This window comes from Perissodus microlepis, chromosome 19, assembly GCF_051167445.1.
Source record: "Perissodus microlepis isolate ML-2025 ecotype Zambia chromosome 19, ASM5116744v1, whole genome shotgun sequence".
Lineage (NCBI taxonomy): Eukaryota > Metazoa > Chordata > Actinopteri > Cichliformes > Cichlidae > Perissodus > Perissodus microlepis.
Window position 1 is genome coordinate 27,777,129 of NC_140479.1, and position 23,866 is coordinate 27,800,994.

The following is a 23,866-nucleotide window of genomic DNA, read 5'->3' on the forward strand; positions in this document are numbered from 1 at the left end:
GCCTCTTGTAGGGTAACTTTTACTGCATAAAAAAAATCAGCCCATAGCACTCTGACTTGTCATACATTTAAGGAAGAGCTTCTTAAGAGCGTATTAAGGGAAAGTTGTAGTGTCAGCTCCTCAGTTATACTGCCACAGTAACGCTTCTTTGAGCTGGGAGTGAGTGTAACTGAGGGCTGAGCAATGCTGCAGATATTTAGCAGGGCAGAAGGATACAAAAGCTCCAGCATTTCTCACCTGCAGGCTTAGACACAGACCTAGCTATAAAGGTTGCCTCTTTACTGAAGCACTGCAGAGTCCCAGCAGAAAGTAGAGCACACAAAAAAGCTACAGTATAATGCAGAGAATGCACTTGAAAACTAAAAATATAACATGGCACTGGTAAGTTGGATATGTGTCAGCAAGCATGTGTATTGCTGTGATTGTCTTTGCTGGAGCCCATGAATCTCCTGCCTCGCTTGCTGCCGGGGCAGAATAGTACTTTATTTTTTTATAACACACATTGTTGACTCTGCAGCAAAAAGACCCAATAAAAAGAGTGATGCCTCCTTGTCTGTGTTGGCGTGGTGCGACGCGGTGGTTGTTAAAGAGGTATGAATCTTTTATGAGCAACTTGTCAATATCAGTTGAAAGGGCCGAGACTTTGGCACCCGCCTGGAGGTGGGATTTTCTCAGCATAGCAATTGTTGCTGCGCCTGGATGCACCTATGCCATCCCGCAAATTACCCAATTACACTCTCTCGGTCGACTCAATCAAGATTCTTCACTGACATGCTCAGGTGACACGGCTGGAAGTGTATTACCCAAAAGCATAAAGACCTGGCGTTACAGTTCAGATAACCGTCAAGGTTCGCTTTAAAATAAATCTGGAAAAAGGGTCTTAACTTTGTTCTGCGAAGTGAGCCTCAACAGCAGCAGATTGCAGCAGTAAACACTCTTCTAAATGGCTTATTAAAGGCACGGCGGGGAGACAGAACATTGGACATAATTGCGCTAGATCCCAGACCTGCTTTATGTAGGAGGGGAATGATTCACAAGTGCAAGTAGTAACAGTTTTAATGATTTTTTATTCATGGTAAAATGTTAGAAACACTGACCCTGTTTCTGTGGTAACAGGCCTATCAGCTGCACAGGTAGGAATATCTTAAAAACATCTTAGCAGACTGTGTCACCTGACAAATGTACCATTTCTTTTTTTTTACTGATTTCACAGACACAGCAGTAAAGGCCATCAGTACATCTGTTTTCATTTGAATTTTTTTTCCATCTGATGCACCTGATGTATAAATCTTCAGTGAATACTGCACTGTGTTCATGGCTACAGATTCTGACGAACATCTGTCTTGTTTGGCAAACACTTTAAATGAGGCAAATGTTTTCTCACTGGGTGGGTTTGGTGCTATTCCTGCAGGTAATTAAAAATGGGAAGATGATTTTTTTTTCAATACATTTTGAGGCAGCAAACTCTTTGCAGAATGATAGAACTCATGCAGCACACATGTTACTGTAAAACAACTAAAATTATGAAGTGAAGGAGAAACTAAAGGACCACTACAAGAAGTGCTTTTTAAACTTGCATTTCCTTTCTTGCCGAGATTTAAATGAGAAAGTAGCTTCCGGTATTATGCCTTTTAAATATTTAGCTAAACACTAGATTTAGCTTAACAGGAAGACTAAAGGAAGAAGGAAACAGCCTTGCCAAAGATTAACCTATAACTATAATTAGCTATAATTTAAGCATGTGAATGACTGTATATAATTGTGTATAAAAAATGGTCATTACCACTGTTTTTCAGACTGCTGTTCTGAAGCCTAGAGTTCAGGATTTTAGTCACTGTAATGTTTTTGAAATTGGGTATGACCATATTTGGATGAGGCAGTAAACAGTAAACTTCTCTAAGGTATCGCGCTAGCTACCTAACTTGGCTAGTAAGGTTCATGCTAGATTAAATGTCACATGGGATGCTACTTTGGCTAGTGAGCGATTAGCTTAAAACGGCATGTACCTCACACAAAAACTGAACTGCCACCTTAGCTGTGTCCCAACTGGACACAGTTAATGACTAGAAAACATGGACGACGCGACAGCTTCCCAAAACTGAAGCCAAAACGTCCCTATTGCCCCCTGGTGTCTGGCTGCAGTATAGGTCATAAACCCCACCTCCTGCATGTTAGCGGATGGGACTGGGGTCAGATTAAAATTAAAAATTCTCCTCAGATAATTTTTTTCCAAAGATGCTTTTGTTCATTATCAGTAGTTACGCTGATTTATGTTCAAGGGGTCTCCTTTCTCATAAGTTTGATTCTAATTACTACCATAATGCTTTTAAAGTGGGGTGCAACGTTTTTTAGAGTCATTGGTCTTAACTCAGACTGTATTAACCGAATTTTAACTTACACAGTTACAGCCATGTGAAAAAGAAAGCTTTCACGGGGTTCTCTGAAAAGCTAAGTGCACTGTTAATGCTTCCATGAGAATAAGGAGAGTAAGCAGCAGCCAGGTGCTGCTAATCAAATGACCTTAATTAACTGATCATAAACAAGTGTAAGCACCTCTATAAAAGCAGAAGTTTCAGCAGTTTCTGGAGTTGGTTGCTGGTTTTGAGCATTAAAGGTGCGTTAACAGAATGCCACTATTTTCCCAGGAGTAGACATCCTAGTAAATTCACCCCAAGGTCAGACCGTGCAAAGCTTTTTTGCAGATAAAGTGTAAAAACAGCTCAATTGCTAGATCTCAGGTTCTTACAGGCCTCAGAATATTAAATGCTAAAGTTCCTGACTGTACAAGTAGAAAAAGACTGAACATGTATGGCTTGTTTGTAAGTGTTACCAGAAGAAAGCCTCTTCTTTCTAAAAAGAACATGACAGCACAGGCTAGGTTTGCCAAAATGCACCGGAACAAATCACAAGACTTCCAGAACAATATGTTTTGGACAGACAAGACCAAAATAGAGATGTTTGGCCATAGCACCACATTTAATGAAAACCAAACACAGCATATTAGCGCATATCAACTATCAGCACAGTGATGGAGGGCTAAAGCTTGGCCCAAAAGGGGCTGTGCAAGTGGACAATGATCCCAAGAACACCAGCAAATCTGAATCAAACAGAATGACTGCAATGAGTGGGCCAAATCCTCCACGGTGACATGAGAGACTGAAAATGTCATACAGAAAATTATTATTTCAAGTTACTACTGTTAAAACTGGTTCTACAAACTAAGGAATCAAAGGGTGCACTTAGTTTTTCACATGACTCTATATACAGAGTCATCCACTGTATAGTTTTTATGACATTAGCTGTAAGAGAGCAAAACAAATTTTTGATATTAGGGTGTAAATATCTCTATTTGTGCTGCTAATTTGGGCATTTTCACGTTACTTATGGAGATTGACCTGTTTTTGGTGCAAGCCTCAGGTAACTCTTAAATGAACTGCAGTTTCTGCTACACACTAACAAAATTGTGACCTCCAAAGTCACCAGTGGGGCTTTATAGATTCAGTTTTTATGCTAACCTGAAGAGAAATCTTCTATATACTGCTCTGAGACAGTTCAGAAAAAAAGTACTTAAGAGGAAAAGCCAAGAACTGCCTCACAAGCAGAAATCTGTATCACAGATTTTCTACAATCAATGACTAATAGATAGCTACAGCTTTTTAGAGTAAAGCATATCCCACAACACAGAATATGCTTGAGTGTGCGAGCCAACATTAACTGCCAAGAAGCAGCGGCAAAGAGAAGCCCAGAGAGAGATGGGAGACGGCCCTGGTAATGATGGAGGAGGCAACAGCAACCAACAGGCTAACATGGCTGGAGGAGGTGGAACCTATGAGGCTTCTGCTTCCTTTGACTTATGGTGTTTAAGGCTTTTGCTGCTTAACTCCAGTCAATTGTTGGACCGTGACTCAAATACATCTATGCTGCTTGTAAAGATAAGAAAGAAAATCATTTTGTTCCTGGATAAAGTGAACTGTGTCGGGAAAACGCAGTTCAGGGGAATAAAGTGTACGTTAGTGTGGATTTAAATGGAAATTTGTTTGTTTTACACAAATATGGCTTAAACAAGCATGTGAAAAGAAAGTGATAAAAACCCTGCAGTGAATTTTATTACGTATGCTAGTTCCAATAAGAAAATCGAGAGATAAAACAGATCACTTTTCACATCCTTTCATAATTTAATTATAAAAAAAAATCTTCAAGCATATTGAATTTCATCCTTTTTCCCTCTGATGTTTTCCAGCAGTCACAATACAGATTCTACACTGCCTTATTAAATATTCAATATCCGAAACGCCAGATCAATCAGGCCTGCTTACCGCACGCCACTGACATTGCTGAGGAAATTTCTTCATTTGGTGGCACAATCAATAGCTCATTACTGCAGCTTTACACTGTGTTGTCTCTGGGCAGGCCCTCTGGCTTAATTCCAGGCCTATCTGATCTGTCCATCTTCATCACGCAACACAGAGAAACAGCCTCCTGCTGAACAACAATTACACTCTTAACCTCACACCAACTTATCGCTCTGCAAGTTGAGTTTTTTATGAGATGGAGTGTGATGAGGCTTTATGATCGTGTGCGTATTTGAGCAGTGATATGTATATAATGCAACACATCCTTTTGATTTCACGCGCGCCAAGCGAGCAGGCCAGAAATAAGAATTAAGTACGCAAACGTGGAAAGGCAAGCTTTCACACAAAACATCAGTTCTCTGCTTCGAACACACAAAAACACAAACCACAAACACCGGTAAGGCAATACGATGGGGAGCAACAAACAAAGACATTTTTTCGAAATCGCTTCCTTACAAAGCTTTTTCCCTGCGCTCAAAATCTGCACCATTATACTCGAAATGCCTTTCGCTCACTAACAAAAGTGAGCTATTACTTTTTTAATTCAACCGTGAAATGACAGAAGCACTCATCATAATAGCATTAAAGCTCGCCTCCTTGGTGTCACACAGAATGCGGTGATGTGCTGAACCGAACTTCCCATCCGTGGAATAATTTCATGGTCATCTCTAATAATTATACAAAGACCAAGTGAGTGACAGTGCAAGCCTGCCATACTTGTGGCACTGAAACCCTGCACAAACAAGTACCCCAGTATGGATATATGAATGATGAATGGTTGGCAGGAACCCACTCTCAGCTATAAGGAAAGATGGTGTCATGCACGTTTGGAAGTTTCTGACTGCAGAACAAGGGCACCTTTGGTTGCCTCTGGATCAGCGTGAGGCTCCTTCACCCTCGCACTCTTGCTACTATCTCAAATTGCAGATGACATCCTCCAGGAAAGACACGTGATAATAACGTGCACAGCTGCAGTTATTCACAACTATGCGATTAGAGGGAAATGAAAGTTCATCTGCGGGGAAAGGAGCTGAAGAAAAACATGGAGGAGAAAAGAGCAACAGCAGCGAAGGAGCAGAAAGGAGACGCACAGGACGAGCGACCTCTGGCACCGAGGCCGCCGGCGCACGGCACACTCGAAATTAGTGTTTTACTGAGATTACAAACTCCTTTCTTTTTTCTCTCTCTGGTGCCGCTTGTTTAGGCTCATTGCTTTGCTTCTTCTGTGCTGCTGCGCTGGCAGTCATCGCCTGGATGCAAAGTGAGGCCAGTGCCTTCACATAAACAAGCCGAGCGCTGCCACAGCGCATTAGTCACAGCTCAGGTCTGGCCTTTTCAAAGTCGCTACTCCTACTCAAACTGCTAATAGATCCCCAGAATTTGATATTAGCCTAGCAGGGATACATCCATCAGCGAAGCTGTGCGAGTGCCCTCGTGTGCGGCTAACAGGGTGGTTTTCGAGAATTAAAGCGAGAAGAGCGGCGAGCATCAGGACCGAAAGTTTCTTAAGGCCCCCCCTGCTTTATTCCCCCTCTTCTTTCTGCTCTAATGACACAACACACACAGAGCAGGCAAGCAATTCATTAAAAAACTACCCTTATATAATGAGCAGCCTGAGCAATGTGACCATAAGCTGATATTTTTTCACTATAGGGCCTATTACAAAGCCACTGCTGATGGAGCCGGTGCATTTGAGGACATTTGCAAACAGGGCGAACACAATGCCTGTGGAATATGCAGACTTATTAAAGTCTCTGCACAGCCCCTCACACCCTTGGACATTAAACAGCAGTTTGTGGGGGAAGCTTCTGTCAGAGTCTCCTGGCTCACAATCAGCACCGTTCCTCTTCCTGTAACATCAAATTACCCGTGGCTGAGATATCCCTGCTCTTTCCCTCTCTTCCTTTTATTTCCTCCCACTGTGTTGGGTTTATAGGCAGCAGTCCGGCAGGGGTAATTTCTGCTACCACTCCAGGGAAATTACTTTGTGTTGTTAGAGAAAAGGCAGTTTGCAAACTGCTTTATCAAGCTCCCCGTCTCAAGTAACAGTCAACATTTCAACGCAAGGAAGAAATACAGCCTCAGCATATCTGCGCTTATAAGTGCGCTAAGTGTCATCAGTGCAAAGGCAAGAATAGTCACCGTGGGTGTGTGTGTGATGTTTTGGATAGGCATATGTGCATCCAACTGTGCATTTGTTTCTGCAGGACTGCTTTCATTGCCCGTACATCCTCGCACGCATATCTGTTCTGCTCCTCTACACCGAGCGGTTCAGCTGTGCCTTACTTGGACTGATGAATAATTTCTGCACTGTGCTCTGCTGTGGCACGTCTGGTGCAGCCTGACTGCACCACACAGCTACAGCTCCGCATTTGCATTCAAAACGCACACACTCACACTTTTACACTGATGAGCACCAAGCATGCGCCCGCTGTCCCGACACTGTCCATTCTGCCAGACGCTTCCCTGCGTGGAGGATGCAACAAGCTGCTAAAAAAACAAACCAAAAAAAACAGCAGCAGCAGTTTTCTATTACTCAGTGTCATCTTGCTTCTGCTTCCAGAGTTTACGAAAATTGCTCAGTGACGCGCCAACAAACTGGACAAAGAGCCAAGCAAGGAAAAAATCCGCCAATTCCAAAACTCTCACCTGAGGTTGACTTTAAAAATCTTAACTCTGGATTTGTGGCATTTAAATTCAAGGCCGGAAAAGAGAAGAAACGGTGCTGAAATGTCAGCTCTATTTTGAAGTGGCAGACATGCTGATGTGGTGACCTCTATGTGCTGTGGCTAAAAGGTTGGGGGGCTGCAGGGCAAATGAGCAGGGGGTATAAGCTTACTTCTGAGTGAAAAGGAAGGGGCAGTCTTGCATTGTGGTTTCCAGTCTTGCTCATGCCTCTAAAGTCACATTTTAAAGCTGGACGTCTCTAATTATCCGACGCTGCTGTTGACACCGTCAGTAAAATATCTAATCACTAATTAAAATGTCATTTAAAACGCCTCTGTTCAAGTCTTTAAAAAAGGCTGTAATCTGCATAACACAACAACAACGTCGCTACTGTGTGTGCCTCCAAGTACAGCAGGTTGTGCATCTGTAAGCAGCTTAATAAAGGGAAACCACAAGCAGCGGCGCCAGTGGTGTGTGCAACCGAACACCTCCTACTGTCTCTGGGTCTATCTGGAAGACCTCCAGGTGCTGCGCTCCTTCATCTATCCAAGACTAGCGTGTAATTTTTCGGGTATGATATGCCTCTCGGTGCGTTTTTTCGTGGATGAGCGGGTTGTGTCAACATCTATCATTGTCAGCAGTAGAAAGCGTTCCTCTCAGTCCAAACACAGCTAGATATTTACGAGCTTAAACACCCATCCTCAGCTAGAGAAATCCATTTCCACTAAGTGGCAAATATTTCCACTGTAGTGCGGAGCTAGAGCCAAGGAGAGAAAATAGTCTTCAGCCCGTTTAATCCTAATCATACACTATTTAATGAGCATACAATACTGTCTGTTTATGTTAGCTTTTTCTCTGACGAGTAAGACAGCGTTGGTAATCTAGGCCGGCTGCAGTGAGACTGTGATTATTGCAAAGATTCTCCTTCTTAGTTCATTTGCATAGACCTTTGCTGCTGCACAGGAACCCTGGGGCGACTGTCTGGACAGGCAGTGTAGGCTGCCAGGCTACCACGTTAGTGCATTATACAGCACACTGGTTCAGAGGTCCATTTTTTTCTCTTCAAAAACAATTCAATTGACGCTGACAGAACAATGAAGCCTCTTGATTCAGTGAGCCATTTTAAGTTGGATCGCAGAGCTCGAACTGCCAAACTGTTACCACATAATGATAACAGGTAAGTTTGTCAGCAGAAGAGGGGGAAAATACCGCTGTGAACTTCTTAGCGGCAGAGATTGTACGAAACACAATAGCTGTCAGTGAACGATGCGCAAAACAATAGGGCACTGTCAACGCCTGTGAGATGTGCAAAGGGAGAGGGTTATCGAAAGCTACATGACAGAATAACATCTGTCAGTAAATCAAAGTGGCAGCCAATCGACAGGAATAATCTCTCACACACTCACACAGAGAGCTACACATATTCCCACAGCCATCAGAGCAGCGCTTACAAGTAATGTACTTACAGTTCTGAGGAACTGGATCTCATCCTCTCCTTCTCCACCTTCAGCCATGGCTGCAAAGGAGCCTGTTCAGACTCCGCTGGCTCCCTTCTCCTGTCGAAATTAGCATATAGCTAATCCACGGCCATACAGCGGGAGACTACCGCAGCATGTGTCACTCAAAAACCCCTGCGCTCACGCCCCTGTGCTCGCCGCCCGGAGGAGGAGTGTGTGTCAGCATCGGAGGGCTGGAGCAACTGGGGACGGGTGCGTGGCGGGGAAACGGGGAGAAGACGAGTCCTGTAGCGAAAGATGCTGGAGGGGGGGGATGTGTCTTCTACGTCACCGTCAGACCTTATTAGCACAAGCGGGAATATTCAAAAAATCGACACGCGCTTTCCGTCTAAAGCTAATTTCTTTCCCGACACGCATGCTAAAGCGTGGGGTATAGCGCGCCTCCCACCACGGCGCACGCAAGAAATTCACGCTAGCTGCCATTTCCAGATCAGCACCATGGTCAGCACCCCACTACCCGCACAGGCTTTCAGTGTGGAGGGTCCTGCACTCACCCTGCAGAGGACGGGATTTTATTTATTTATTTATTTGTTTTCCTTTTTTTTCTATTTTTTTATGTTGCCGATCATTTCTAAATGTTTGAGGAAGTGTGGATATGACTATTGTATAGAAAATATGTCACTGCTACCGCTGAAGTGCAAACGTCTTCCAAAATCAGCCTAAATCTAGAACCACGTTCCCTCATTTGCTATGATGTCTTAACAGAGCTCTTTTTTTATTATTACAAAAAAAAAAAGGGGGGGGGGGTTCTTGCACAACTACTACCTCACTTGTAAATTATTTATCAGATATTTGATTAACTCAATTACATATTAATGAATGCAAAGTAAGACTTTTCACTTATAATGTGTGACAGCGGTCGTTCTGGTGACCCAAAGGTTGGTCATAAGCATAATGAAGCTCGCTCATCTCCATAACTACAGCGAATAAACACGCAGGCGCCCCAACACGATGAGATGCTGCCCTCTAGCGTCAGTGCGCCAAACTGCTAAGACCAGCTCTACGTGGCGTCCTTCCACCATTCATTGCACCATATATGAGGAATAAAGTAACGAAGTATATATATATATATATATGTATATACTTCGTTACTTTATTCCTCATCTTATTCTTCCTGTGATGTTTTAAAAAGTACATCCGAAGGATTAAGTGATATTTCAAAGTTATGCAGAAGTATTTGTATCAGCATTAATATAATCAATCATGATCATATTAACGCCTATTTAAGTTTTTAATGATAAACCTTAAAATCGTTGGGTAGAAACCTTTGTAGAAACAGCCCTTTTGCAGCTCTCTAGTTTTCTAACAATGCAAATCTAACTCGCAACAAATGCAAACGTCCAAATGCGCCTGTTTCTCCGAAACCTCACTAACCACGACAACCCATTTAGACGATACAGGAAATGTGAGAGAGCACATTACTTTATCCAGAAGGATGGCAGCTTTCAAAACGGTAGTTATTGGACATAAGTCCGACTCTAAACATGTTCGACCGAGGCTATGACACTTGTTCTAATTGTGTGTTTATTATCAGAATCTTGGTTAAAGCTTGTTTTGGTGTTTGAATAGAAACTTTACGAAATGGCTTTCCCCGTGCATGCATGGACTTCCGTGGTCATTTATTTGCGTAGGTCCCAGACTATTTACGCTGAAAACACTTGTCTTGCTCTATCCCAGTTGTAATAGGTTAAAGAAGGCATCCTGGACATGCCGCTTAGAATTTAATTTAATATAATTTTTGAATATTCTATCTAATTTTATACACACACTTTTGTCATATATATAAAATTTCAATAATTTTTTTTCACAGTTGGCCACCCGGTGTCACTGTTTTGTAAATATTAGTTAAGTCATTCAAAGGCCAATTGCGACGCTTTCGCGTTCGCTTATTTTTCTTCAAAGTTATCCGAGAAAACAGTAGTATTTGTTGCCAACGTTGCCATAGCTGAAGCACAGCCACACTTTATTTATTCCCTGTCCGAAGTACACACCGAACCCATCACATGGCCTACCTGCAAGCCGCAGCTGCACTGACTCAAAATGTGGGCTGTGGATAAACACTAAGGCACCAATCACAGAGCAGAGAGCCAGCGGCGGCTCTCCCTATTGGACTAAACGGAAGTCCATCAGGACTGTCGAGCCCAGAGAAGCAGCGGTGAGCACTCGGCACTGGCTGGCTGCACCGCAGAAGATGTGAAGAAATATTTGCCATGCCACTAAAACGGGTAAGTAACTATTTATCTTTTAGCAACTGCTTCAGCCTTCAGCAGGTGCTGTTGATTGTAGCGCACTTTCAGCTTCTGGTTAACGATAATTAAACGTCACCGAAGCTCTTATGAAGAAGATTCGCTTTAAAAAAAATGTAATTCAAGATAATTAAAATTCTAATTTAACTAAATGTTCGCTGGTTTTCACTTGTAAGTGGGCAGCTGTAACCTGAAAGCCTTCGGGGCAGTGTAGTTATGCTGCCATCTTAACACTCGTGTTTTCCTGCAAGGTGACAGTAACCCATCGGATTATAATATCATATAAACTGCTGAGACATGAGGCGAAATGCGGAGGGCAAGCGTGTGGAAGCCGAGTGAAAGCCTGTTTTGCTTGTAAACATCTTTGCTGGCCGCCTGCTAGGGGCTCGGCGTGTGTCGTCACCTTGTGTGACACTAGCAAGGCTTTTTCTTTTTCTTTCTTTTTTTTTTTTTAAATGCGGCAGCTTGTGAAATGTTGATGAACTGCGGTTTAAAAATGTTTCATCCACTTACACAACAATGGACAGGAGGATGGAGGTGGAGCTGGGGTTAGGAGCTTTCTTCTTAAATGCATGATTGCTGGATTGTGTCCAGCTTTTAATGTGACATTGAAATATGGAAGCTTCCTGTTTGTGAAAGGACTGTTGTGATGTAGCCTACCCTAGCAGTGCCCTGTCTCAGATTAAACGCTTTCATTTAGTTAAAGCTTTATCCTAAAGAAGAAAATAAAGTCTGGTATGTGGAGGTAATGTGTGTCATTAGCAGGACAGGTATGTTACTTGAACATAAACTGTCTATCCAAAAGCAGATTTATCACTCTGTGCTACTTTCTTTCTGACAGAATCTGGACAGACCACGTGATGAATAGCCAGAGATCCTCCTCTGCAGTCCGAGCTGAGTCCATCCGCATACTCACAGTGCTTGAGTGATTAATATGGCACCCATCATGGAGGGCACCCACACTATATTGCTTCTGTATGCACCCATCCATGAGCTAAGCAACATCAGCCTTTATTTCCCCAAGAGGCGGGCCCCAAGTTTCGAGTACAAGAGCCGCGCCCCTCGTTCAGACACGGCTGGTAATGACTGTGACCGGGGAAAGGAGGATCTTGCAGTGTCCAAACAAAGAGGCCAGTCTTCTGACTTTCCAGGCGAACTGCTCACCTCCCAGCAGGCAACAAAGAAAGCAGTTGCAGAGCTCTGCTGGCTGGTGGCGGAGCACCACCAGTTGCTGGCGCAGTTGTTATCACTGTGTAAGGATTGCAGGAACAAAGTCAGGATGGGTAACCAGGATGGGAAACTCCAGGAGTACATGGAGGGTCAAGACGTTCATCTTGGCAGTCAGGTTCTCAGCGGCAGCATCTACTCCCTTAATCAGTCTCCAGAGCAGACGCGAGGTGTGCCTAAAAGTAAAAAGATGAAGAAGTTAGGGGGGAAGAAGCTTGACAGCGCAGAGAATTTCCTGCACAGTAAGATGAAGAAGAAAACTCCAGGTGGAGAGCCGTGTCTTGAGCTTCCAGCTGAGAAAAGTTTGTCTATATGTGCGGATTTGGAAGTGGAGCAGATGCCAGGTACCAAGGCTTCTGGCCGTGTGTCTGAGAGCCCAATCGTTGGCTCTTGTGTCTGTCCTATCAGTAACCCCATCCTGCCAGTGGAGGAACCCTTCCAGATCACCCGTGAGGGCTGGGACTTCATGGAGGACAATCGCACATTTGACCCCGACATGGATTTTTGTTTCTCAGAGTGTGACGGAGAACTGGGTTACCAGTCATCTTCTTGCAGCCTAATGGAGGGTCTGACCCGGCGAGAAAGTGGGAGTAACCTTAGGCCGCTTAAAAGATTTGATTCTCCGGTTGACATGGTAGTTGAGGATGCATCAGCAATCAAGTCAGCTCAACAGCTTTATAGTGAAATCAACCAGAGGAATGTTGGAGTCAGGGTTGTTGCCAGAGTGCAGGATGTAGAAGGGAGGGTGCAACATGTTAGTCACACAAGTCCAGACAGGGCTGTGCCACACCCTGAATCTAGCAAAGGCCAACAAGACTATAAAGAGTGGAGAGGACCAAACAGGGTCAGGGGGGAAAAGTCATGTAACAAACTCTCTGAGGGGCTACGACTGCCCCTGTACAATACCACTGAGCCCTTGCCCAAATCCCACAAAAATAGCCCCTCTTCCCCTTCCCTCGCTGGGGTGTTCAGCACCTCCTTCCCAGCCTCCAACAGCCTCCAGAGCATGTCCCCAGTCCTGTCCCCTCTGTCTTCCAAACAGGAAAGCCCGCAACTTAATCACCGCATTGTACTCCTTTCAGATAAGGACACTGACCCTGATCAAGACAGCTCCAGTAACGCAGATGAACCCAAAATCTTCTCTGAGATCATAGACAAAAATGGCAATAAACGGGCCGTCACTCGGCTGGATCTGAACCTCAGCAGGCCGCCGAGCAACTGCAAGTGGAACTCCTCCAGCAATTCCACAACAACAGGTGAGCTGTCAGAAATCAAGCATTTAACGCAGCGATTCATGCTCAGACACCTTGCCTTGATACAAATGCTTTTACTCGCTCAGTAGTTTAAAACCATTTTTTGTTAGAAGATGCCCTTCGACTGGCGCTGCAGACGCTAGATTTCAAAGAGCAGAACAACAAAAAGACACCTTGAAAGGCATTCTTTGTGCATCTGTAGTGGCACATGCAGTGCCTGAGATGTATGCTGAGTCAATCTGCAGCATTGTAACTGACAAACATCTTCCACACAGATGTATTTTGCCATTCAAGTTCAAAGTTTATTCGCCACATTCAGGCTGTTATCTAATAAACTAGTCAGGCCAGGTTCTCTTAGTCCTCTTAGTTTGTGACTGCTGGGTTCTGCTTTGGGATTTGATGTGTGGCCACAAATTAAAACCTCCCCAACAGAGTTGTACAAGGGGCAAGCTGGGCTCGAGAATAGTTTCACTAATGATCTATTTTAACTCTCTCAGCACTGTGGGGAAGATTAGTAAGAGTGTCCTGGATCAAAGGCATAAAGTTGACACAGAGTTCAACCTGAGCAGAGTTCTCATGAGTGTAGTAGTAACTCAAGCATTGCCAATTTGGATCAGGGATTCAGTAGGCAGGAAGGGCTACAGAAAACAGAATGGATTAGGATTTCCTTATTTGTACATCTCATTTCCTCTTGTAATAATCTGTCTTCTTGTATGAGATTTTGACAATGATGGAAATAATGGGATTGAAAACCCACGGCGTTCCCTGTGTAATCTTTGCAAAGCCATACGTGGTATAAGCTGAGTTCAGTGATGTCAGTGTGACTGATGATTTTTCTCTCTCTTCCTCCAGCCTGTGTTTAGCTCTGTGGTCATGCTATTCTGTCACCGTTTACCCTCAGCGTGGGTTTCAGCTTTACCTGCTCCAGACTGCACGACCCAAGTTTATGCTGCTTTCAGTGATTCCATCTTATTAAATTTAGTATCTCTGTAACATGGTTAAAGAGCCCATTCAAAATCCTCACTCTAATCTCCAAAAGCAAACAGATGGCCTTCCATTGATTATTTAATGCACTCGTGGACTGCAGGCAATATTTAGCTATTTTTATGTCGGTCTATGCAGCTACTTTGCCCACACTTCAGCGACAGTGCTGAATATTTTTTTTTAAGGAACTTGGGGTCTTTGAGTTACATCACACACAGGCCAACAATGCTCATCTCGGTGGCTGATGGGAGAAAAGAGATGAGCTGGAGCCAAACTAAGGGGCAGATAGAGAAATAAATAGTCCAGAATAGCTCATGTGGAAGTGATTAGGATCAACACCCAGTGAAAGGAAGTTGTTTTATGTGCTTCCCTACATAGCCACAATATAAAATGTATGAAATTTGACTGCCGTTATTTTTCTTTTTTTCCTGATCGGTTTTTATATTTCAAGCAGGTTTCCAAAGTAATATTAAAACCAAGACCTTGCATCATACTGTCCACATGCTCCACAAGTCCCAAAGCGAAGGCTTTAATTTTAGATGAATTCCCTCTGCTGTTTACTCGATTGCCCTTTTGATAACTGAATACACTTTAGATGTTAACGCAGATAAATGAACATCACAGGGAACAGCCAAAAGGCACTAAGTGGGTCAGTGTGGAGCCTGGACCTTCATGGTTTGCAAATGTCGAACTAATTATGATCTGGACTCTTTAATCTGGCCTCTCTTATTGATGCTTTTGTGCTTATTAATGAGTGTGATCATGCGGGTGGTAATTTTAAAGTGACACATTCTATTGTTTACTTCATGTGCCAATGCTCATGCCCTGCAGTTTGGCTAATGTAATGCCTAATGCATTTACTAAGGTGCAAATTTGCTTTTCTCTGTGTGTTATCTTGGTGTTGACTTACACCTCTCTATATTTTAAAAAGTACAATCAGCCCTGATTCAGAAGAAAGTAGACTTTAGCTAGCTTAGCTGCAAACCTTGTCTGTCTGTGATTGGTTGCTGAGGTGGTTTGTAGAGCTTCTGCACTGCATCTGGGCAGAAATGATGAATGGTGAGCTGAGCTCGGACAGTGATTTAAGTCTGCATAGAGCTGAGTATAACTGCACTTCCAGTCACATCTCAGATATTTTTGTGATCCAGTTCTTGTTATGGCAGGATTGCTAATACATGATTATTTTTGAAGAAGCAGCTTTCAGCCTGTTTGGGGATTAATCTTTCTCTATACCCCACTCCCATCTTCAGTTCCCTTCCTCATCCCTGTGACATATGGCAGCCAATACCATAATCTGATTACCCAATACGTTTTAGCAAGGTCATATGAAACTGAGCGCGTATCACTGCTCCTAGCTGTCATTCAACTCGGCATGCATGACATGCAGCATTGTTACACCCAATGAGGACAAGGGCCAGCTGTTTTCAGATAATGAAGTCTTCCTTGCATAGTTACTTTAAGCTGCATACCACATACAGGGAATCTGGGCACAAAGGTCTGTCTTATAAATTATAACTTGTCTGCTTTAATAAATGACAAGCTCATGCTAACAAACGTTAGCTATGTTCCATCTTAATGCTTCTTGTTGCTTTTTACCATGTGAAGCTCTAACTGGCTTCCTCCTCAGTGTTTCTACTATTTTAAAACCAAGACTCGCTGGTGGGAGTTGACCAAATTCCCCATCTCCCAATTAGTGGCTTGCCAGGCACAATGAAAACCACCCAGCTTCAGCAGAGCAATTACTGCATTTCAGTTGTGCAGTGCATGTCTCTGAGCATTGTGTCATGCTACATTTCTGCTTCAGCTCTAAGCCAGGACACTGCAGTAGTCCTCCCAGAGTTTTCAGCTTGTGGCCGTCTTTATGGTCTCTAATGCTGCCAAACCAATCAATCAGACATCCTGATGGCCATGTCCCGCCAATAGCCCGTGTAGAGGGGAGAAAAATGGCCGCGATGGGCAGAAAAGAGACTGGGTGATTTAAGAATCGTGACTTTTTCATGATTTATATAAAAGCCAATGATTCTCCTTCTTGGCTAAAAGTGATTGATGGGGGTGGAGGCTGCCAGATGTACTCACCATGCCATATGGCCCAGTTCTTTTTACTATGAATGATAAGGTTATAGACTTTAGTGGATAAAATGGGACACACTGACCAAATCTGTTTTGAGCCTTAAATCAGAATGTGAATTTGAGCTGTTGTGGGCAGATGGAGTATCTGGCTGATCTAATGTCATTCGTTTAAGGCTTTTTAAAGTGTGGTTTTAGGGCTTTTTTTTTGTCTGTTCTGGAGTGCTTAATACAGCTTTCACAGTGCTATCTCTGACCACCGGATGAACAGTTGGCGGAGTGACTGGCAGATAAATCCATCAACCCTGACAACAGCATCCACCTGTCAGGTTCGGACATAAGATTGTCTCTGAGCCACACCAAGCACACACTTATTGTTAAAATCAGAATGCTTACATAACCACATCATCTTCATCTTCAAGTTGCTGCTCTCAGCAGGTTGGTCGTCCACACCTTTTTGCTTTTTCTTCAGAAACCTCTGATGGTGTCCAAAAGATGGTGTCAATTCAAGTCTTTGCGTTCAGACCTTTTGCTGTGTGTATATTTGGTGCACTTATGTTGTCTTAGGCTTGGGATTATCCAGTTTAGTGCATTATTTATGTCAAATTTCATGTGAGCCAGCAGACACAACACACACACACATCTGCAGCCTGTGTTCACTCAGTTATGGACACTGATTCAGTCTTGGCTTTTAGAGCAGCGGGGAACAAGATTAAATGTAATAAGTGGGCAGTTTTCCTCAGGGATGGTAAACTGTGTGCATGCATGCTAGCAGTATATCAACTCCCCAATTATTAAATGCTGCGCCTTTATTACCTAATGCATCTAAGAGTCCTGCATCAGTGTTTGTGTGTAGTTTATTTCTTTGCAGTGTCTGTGCATTTATTCATATTGCATTTATGGCATACATCAGTGGCATTGGAGCTCCACTGTAGTGTGTCCGCTGGCAGGGAGACAGATGTGTTCTTTCCTCTTCCTGTACAGATGGTAGCAGTGTCGGCCACCTTTACAAATATTGAAATCAAACACTTCTTGGTTGTCAACCAGGTGAAGTGTAACAGTAAACATGAAAGTGTTCAATGTTGTTTTATGGTAAAAAGTATTTTTGGAGATGTGGAGGAATGTAGCAAAAAAAAAGTGATGATGTTTGTGTGTGTTGCAGGTGGATAGTGTTCTGTCCGTTAAACCCTTGTCTATGAAGCAGTAATTATGGGGAGAGCTGGTTTTCATCAGTCTCTTTCCTTGGCTCAGACTGGACTTAAGTCTGCATTTGGAACCATACCAGCCCACAGTCAGCAGTTCCTACTGCGGGACCATGCAGTGCAGCATTATCAGAATGAAAAGTTATTAATCTAATCCTACTACCCCCCCCCCACACACACACACACACACACACACACACTGCTCTCAGTCCAGTTGGTGGGACTGCAGGCATCGCTGCTGTCTCTTAATGAATGATTGTGTGTCAGCTCTTTCATATTTCAACGAGGCCTCCCATTTAGTTTTAATGTGTGGGCTCGAATAACTAAATTTAAAAACTTTGGGGATCTTTTCCAGGGGACTTCCAAGTTCTTGGAAATGAGTGCTGCATGTTCTCTTCAAGGTTACTTATCACATACACAAGATAGGGGATGTATTGCTTCCTGCTGGATAGGAATTCACATATATTTCTCACTGTCGATCTCATAATTCTGCCCATGCAGGTCAAGGTGTTGTCTTACAGCTGAAGGAAATTGAGGTCGCCAAGATCTATACCCTCCTCCTCTGTGTTCTCTCCTTCTCTCTTTTATTCTTGTCCTGCCTTGTGTACATGTTTTTTTTCCTCTTTTAGCTTGCTTGATCAACTCCCTTGAGGTAGTGAATTCATGCATCAAGGCGTGATATATCATGTTTCTGTGCACTTGGTAAGAACGTGACACTGGGGTTCCTGTAGTCAGTACCGAGTTCTGCAGGCTGCTGCTGATTCTGTGTGTGCAGTGTGCCTCTGAGAAGCAAATATTGTCAGCTGGTTTGAAATGCACACAACACTGCACAGAGATGCTGAGTTCCTGCCTGCATTTTAAAATATACTTTGTCTCTTTGCAGATCTGTTTCTCCATGATCTCATTGCACTGCACAGCCAGCAGAGGGCAGTCTTCCCCAGGTCTTTTATTCTCGCTCCATCAGGTCCTTAGGATGACTGAACACACTGGTTTTACACTAATCACACCTACCCACAACTGACTTCACTGCTGCAGTACAGTAGGAATGCTGACTGATCTAATGTTGTCTGCTGCAGGGAATATGCTGTGAATGCACATTAATATTAGTCAGTATAGGCTACTCGATTTCTCTAGCCTTTCTCATAATTGGATCAATGTAGTTTTCTGGTGGTGTTGTTGATGGAGACTAGGCCAAGTGTTGATTTAAAATAGCTGAGTACCCTCCAGCCTGCACATTAGAGGGTCTCACTTGTTGTTTCTTTGATGCTAAGAGATTTCGATGTCTGCTTCCTACCTCTCGTCACTGCTGTTTCCCTGAAGGTTACACAGGAAAACAGTCAGTGCTGCTTATTTACCCATCACACATGCGACTGCGCCTGTTTTTCCAATTAATTTGCGGCACGATGTCTTACACAGCTGCGACCGTTAACGAAGCCCTGTGGCCGCATGCTTCTTTGTGTCTTCGTAGAAGAGTCCCTCTTGCGTCAGGATGATATTTGGACGCTGGATGGCGAGGACCCTCAGGAGACCCTTTCACATGTTCCACGGCCTGATCACCTGGATTTCCTACGCATCACACCTCCCGAGGATGACATTATTGGGGATACTCCATATTATCCCAAGCTGGAATGCACGGTGAGATTTTTTATTTTTTTTTAATTATTTTATAAGCATTTGCACATAGATGCCAATTTATGAGTGATAGTCAGATATGTATATGTTATCCAATGTGCCAGTATTGGTGTAATATTTCAGTACAGATGATATCGATATTGTTATCTAACATCCGGATCATGAATCCTTACAAATGGGTCATGGATCCAAATTTGTATTGGTACATTTCTTTATTCGTTTCTTACAGAACCTAACAAAGAAAAAGGTGCTTGAAGTCATTTAGAAATGGTTACATTGCACAGTTTGTCCCGCAGAGCTGCTCCATCATCTAAAATACTCCCAGCATTATGTTTGCAGCACATCCATGCAGAGTGTAGCAGTGCTTTCACAAACCAGTTTTGCAAACGCATTGCTGTAAAGTTAAACAAATTCCTTTTTTTGTAAAATGCAGCCAGATATCCATATGAGGTGATGTTGGGCTTTTTGGCTGCTGTTAGTGTATTGTGGCATTTATCAGTGTCAGCGGCTGAAAAGCTGAAAATTGTTAATTTATGTTTAAACATCTCTAATGAGCCTATCGTTTCCAGCCTTCAGTAGAGCTCTGATATACTTGGCAACTCAGAAAAATCCAGTTTCACACTTGACTGTTTCCACATCCAGAACAATGTTCCCCAGCAGTTACCCCCCACCCCACCCACCGGGGACTCATGGGGATTTGTGTCTACTCTGGCGTCTAACCACCTGATCATGAATCCTTAGAAATGGGTCATGAATCCTAATCTGTAGACTACAGTTCTAAACCAAAGCTGAGTGGGAAGCCTTCCACTTGAAACTCTCACATTAGGAGAAATGAAAGTGACTTTCAATTTCAGCCTTGGTATGCTCTTATATGTTCATGTTTTTTAAGGTAATTGGTGACATTTTCCCATTAAAGAGAAATGGCAACACAAATTATTTTCCTGAGCATGTGAAATATGTAATCCTGTTGAATAGTGTGCATCAGAACACTATATGTAAAACCTCTGGAGTACTTGAAGTGCTCCAGAGGTTTTACATATAAAGTGCTCCAGAGCAGAGACATTCCTGTGGGAGATTATCTGGGTGTGGTTTTAGGTGGGTAGTGTATCAGCTCAAGACATGCATTGTTTACTAATACACCATAACAGATCTGCCTGTGGGCATAATCAGATGGCATACCAGCATAAGGGCACATTGCATATAATTAAGTCTTGTGTGTTGTTTTGAGAGTGACAGCATTATGTGTGGCGTGGCTTCATTGTCATTCGGTTTGTTTTATGTTATTAGTATAACGCACCTCAGCTGTGCATAATGTATTTTAGTGTGTGTACAGGTGAAAACACAGAGGCAGGGACACCACCCAGTTATGTGAATGGGGAAAAGTATTTTTATCTGTAGCGTTTACATGATATTCGGCCTGTAATCGCATATCAGTTCACATCACAGTGTCTGTCAGTGGGGCTCTTTCTAGCACAGCCAACCCGAGCAGCCTACTGTGGGGTGAAATGCCACTACTCTTACATAAAATAATGCCACAACCACAGAATTGGTCACTGTTTGTAGTTTTCATAGCACAGTGCTCAACAATTTACAATGTTACTTTGTCTACAAACAGTTTTTTGCACATATAGATAAACAAGAGAAAGTCCAGCAGTCTGAAGGAATGCAGGAAGGGAGACCTGTGGTTGCTAAGGAAACAGCAATTTGAACTTTCTACCCCACCACCTGCTGACCTTTATCCAAACCCTATAGAGCGTTTCTAACCAGTTTTAGGCTAACCAACATAGACAGTTCAAAGCCCAGAAAGTTGTTTATTTGTCCTGTTTTCAACTATTTCTACCTTATCACCTATTATTAATAGAATGCTAGCATTACCTTGCAGCTAGCACTTTACAGTTTTTAAAAACCTCTTTAGAAACGGTGTTAACAAAGCTAATATTCCAGTTTGGGTCTAAATTGTCAGCGCTCAGTACACCGTGTGTTCATGCTCGCACTTAAGGTAGGTGAATAAAATCGCATTGCTTTCTTGCCAAATTCGGTCCCGTTTATAAGCTGGTAATCATGTTAGCATATTAGCATATTAGAGCTGGCAGTGGTCATACTGACTAATCACATCTTTAGCACTTTGCTGCTGTAGTTCACTGCTTAATAGTGTAATCCTAGCTGGACCTCTGCTTCTCTGTACCTGACCACACAGCGACTGTGTTTTCTGCCTTATCTCACTAGCCATAAGGAAGTGAGCATGGGTAATCAGACACCTGTAGAGCAAGGCACTCCTCCCAGTAAGGGAGGGGCCTGAAGGAAGGCATTCCCAGACTGGGTAGAGCAGTGAAGTCTGACAGCGTTTTCTCACACGGCAGCACACACAAGGTTTTGTTTTTTTTGTGAACCGAGACAGATCGACGCAAAAGAAGAGAGTCAACTTGGAAACATTGTTCAAGTCACAGGTTTGGGATTGTACACCAGCACAGCAGAGACTTGTCCTGCAGGTTTATGGGAAAATACCTCCCGACTCGCTGAACTCTAGGAAATGCTATTGTGAAAGGCAGGTGAACAGTTTCTCCTGCTGTGCCAGGGAGATTACAGCGGGACATGCTTCCAGCCACTGAACAGATTGACTTCACTTGCAGCCTCATGGGAATCTTGCTCGCAAGGGGGAGACTTGGCTGTACCTCTGAAAACAAAGGCAGTAGAAGTTTTTATGTGAAAATAATAAAGTCCACCACATGGAACCTGTGAGTGTGTCACTAAACAGGATTACAGGATAGTTTTTGTTATTGGCACCCTCCAGGAGAAGGTAAGAGGAGCTGTGGAGTTTTGTCCACACAAAGCCCTTTTGTTCCCAGCCAACGCCAGAGGTGGAATAGGAGCAGCTTGGCTAACTAGAGGTGGGGTGACAAACTTTTTTTGCGTGACATTTTAAATGGACAGTTTGCTGGAGCGTCTACTTGTGTTGGGTGCATTTGCTCTTAGCTGGAGTAACAAAAATGGACAGCGCAAGTAGTGACTTATTTGAACAGGGCAAACAGCCCAGTCTCCGAGGTGTCTTGAGCAATTTCTTCACGCGGGATCGCTCTCCCTCTTCAGATGTGGAGTGTGCTGTGCTGGTCTCATTTAAAGAGCTTCCAGATGGGGAGACGTACGATGCTGAGGACAGTCAATCTGTTAACGCTGAGAACAAACTCCAAAGGAGGAAGGATTCGGCTCAGGGTGATGTGACTGCTACCGGTCGTACAGTGCAAAAGGTCGAATCATCAATTAGCGACTCTGGCGAGCAGGTTAAAGCAGCAGCTGAAGCCCCGCTTGACCCAGATCTGGTCCAGGTCACTAGGGTGGAAACGCATAGTGACAATGAAAATGAGGACGACGAAGCGGCCCATGAGGCCAAGAAGTCTACTCTATCAGAGGAGGACAGTAAAAAAGTAGACCAAGAGGACGGAGATGCCAGTGAAGCAGCGCTACAAGTGCCCATGTTTAGAACACACAAACTTACAGAGAGATCCCGCGTAGAGGCTATGTTATATTCCAGCAGGTTTGCTGGCAGAAGTATCTCTAAGACAGTTCAGCTTTCTTCAATTTCCAAACAGAGAACGGGCTACACTCCCAAGGAAAGTGCTCCCACAGTGTCTGAGAGTGCAGAACCATTGGTTGCTGGAGATGTGGGAACAGGTGAGAGTGAGGAGTATGATGGAATAGATTGCTCTGAACCAGTTCCCTCAATAATCTCTGGGAATCAGTCTTTGGAATCTGCAGACAGTGACGCTAATGTGGCTTCTCCTACAAAACAGACGGACGGTACACAAGAGGAAGAACCAGCTGAGCTGAGTTCTAGCCAGATATCCTCCTCTGTTCCCTCCAGCCCTGAGACTCATAAAGCCTCGGTCCCAACATCCTCTCCAGAGGAGCAGTCAGACACTGGCTTTAAAAAACCCTTGTCGCCGTCTTCTCCATCTAAAAAGACTAAAAGTGACAGGCAGGCAGTTTCTGGTCCAGATGCTAAGCTAATAAAAACTCCTAAAACAAGCACATCATCGGCTTCGTCCACCTCATCTCCATCCAGAGGTGCAGAAATCTCTTCACCACTGTCCTTTCAAATGCCTGCTCTATTCAGTGGTTTGCGGGTGCTGAAGAAAGGAGGGGCAGGGGAAGATAGGGAGGTTGTGTCAGAGATCAAGCAGAGGGAGAAGGATTCTGAGCTGGCTCTGCTTAACCTCAAGAAGTCTGTGAACAAAGCCAAGCTCTTCCCTGAACAGAAGACAGGCTCTCCTATGAAAAAGTACACTGAACCTAAATCTATTACAGAAACTAAAAGCACCATAGTGGGACAACTCAGTCATCTGCTTAAGCTGGACAATGATGACCCAAAAAACTCAGTCAATGGGCAGGAGGGAGATTCTTTAGGAAGCAAAAAAGAGTCTGCAGAAGGAGAAGTTGTTTCAGGAGCGAAAACTCCAGAAACTCCAACTTCCACTCTTGAGAGAAAGACGACCTCAGACATGGCCTACGAAACCTTCAAAAACCTCCTCGGGCCCAGGACCACCAAAAAGGAGAAGACAGAAGCTGTAGATCTGGAGGCGGTGAAAAAGAAAATAAAAAACGATAAGGAAAATCTGAGGTCGATATTTGAGAGAACCACCAAATCTCCTGGCAAGGAGGTCAAAAGTCCCAAAGAAGCTATTGTATGTAGTTACACAATTATTATATTTTAAGTCACATTTA

General features: G+C 43.6%; 2 protein-coding genes across 19 annotated transcripts in view; one reads left to right on the forward strand and one right to left on the reverse strand.

Moving 5' to 3' along the window:
• LOC146366235 (ryanodine receptor 3) overlaps positions 1-8,877 on the reverse strand; it is a 115,714-nt gene extending 106,837 nt beyond the window's left edge. For all 16 annotated transcript variants that reach the window (XM_084915098.1, XM_084915106.1, XM_084915109.1 and 13 more), the window contains exon 1: positions 8,486-8,877. In XM_084915098.1, coding sequence (XP_084771224.1) covers positions 8,486-8,533 — 48 coding nt within the window. In that variant the 5' untranslated portion in view covers positions 8,534-8,877. The remainder of the gene's footprint in view (positions 1-8,485) is intronic.
• Positions 8,878-10,652: 1,775 nt separating this feature from the next.
• Positions 10,653-23,866, forward strand: part of LOC146366236 (formin) — a 50,512-nt gene continuing 37,298 nt past the window's right edge. The window contains exons 1-4 of one of the 3 annotated variants that reach the window (XM_084914297.1): positions 10,653-10,761; positions 11,624-13,265; positions 18,399-18,479; positions 18,984-19,150. In XM_084914297.1, coding sequence (XP_084770423.1) covers positions 11,717-13,265; positions 18,399-18,479; positions 18,984-19,150 — 1,797 coding nt within the window. In that variant the 5' untranslated portion in view covers positions 10,653-10,761; positions 11,624-11,716. Of the gene's footprint in view, positions 10,762-11,623; positions 13,266-18,398; positions 18,480-18,983; positions 19,151-19,204; positions 23,827-23,866 lie in introns of those variants that run through there. The other 2 variants (XM_084914298.1, XM_084914299.1) reach the window with 2 other exon arrangements.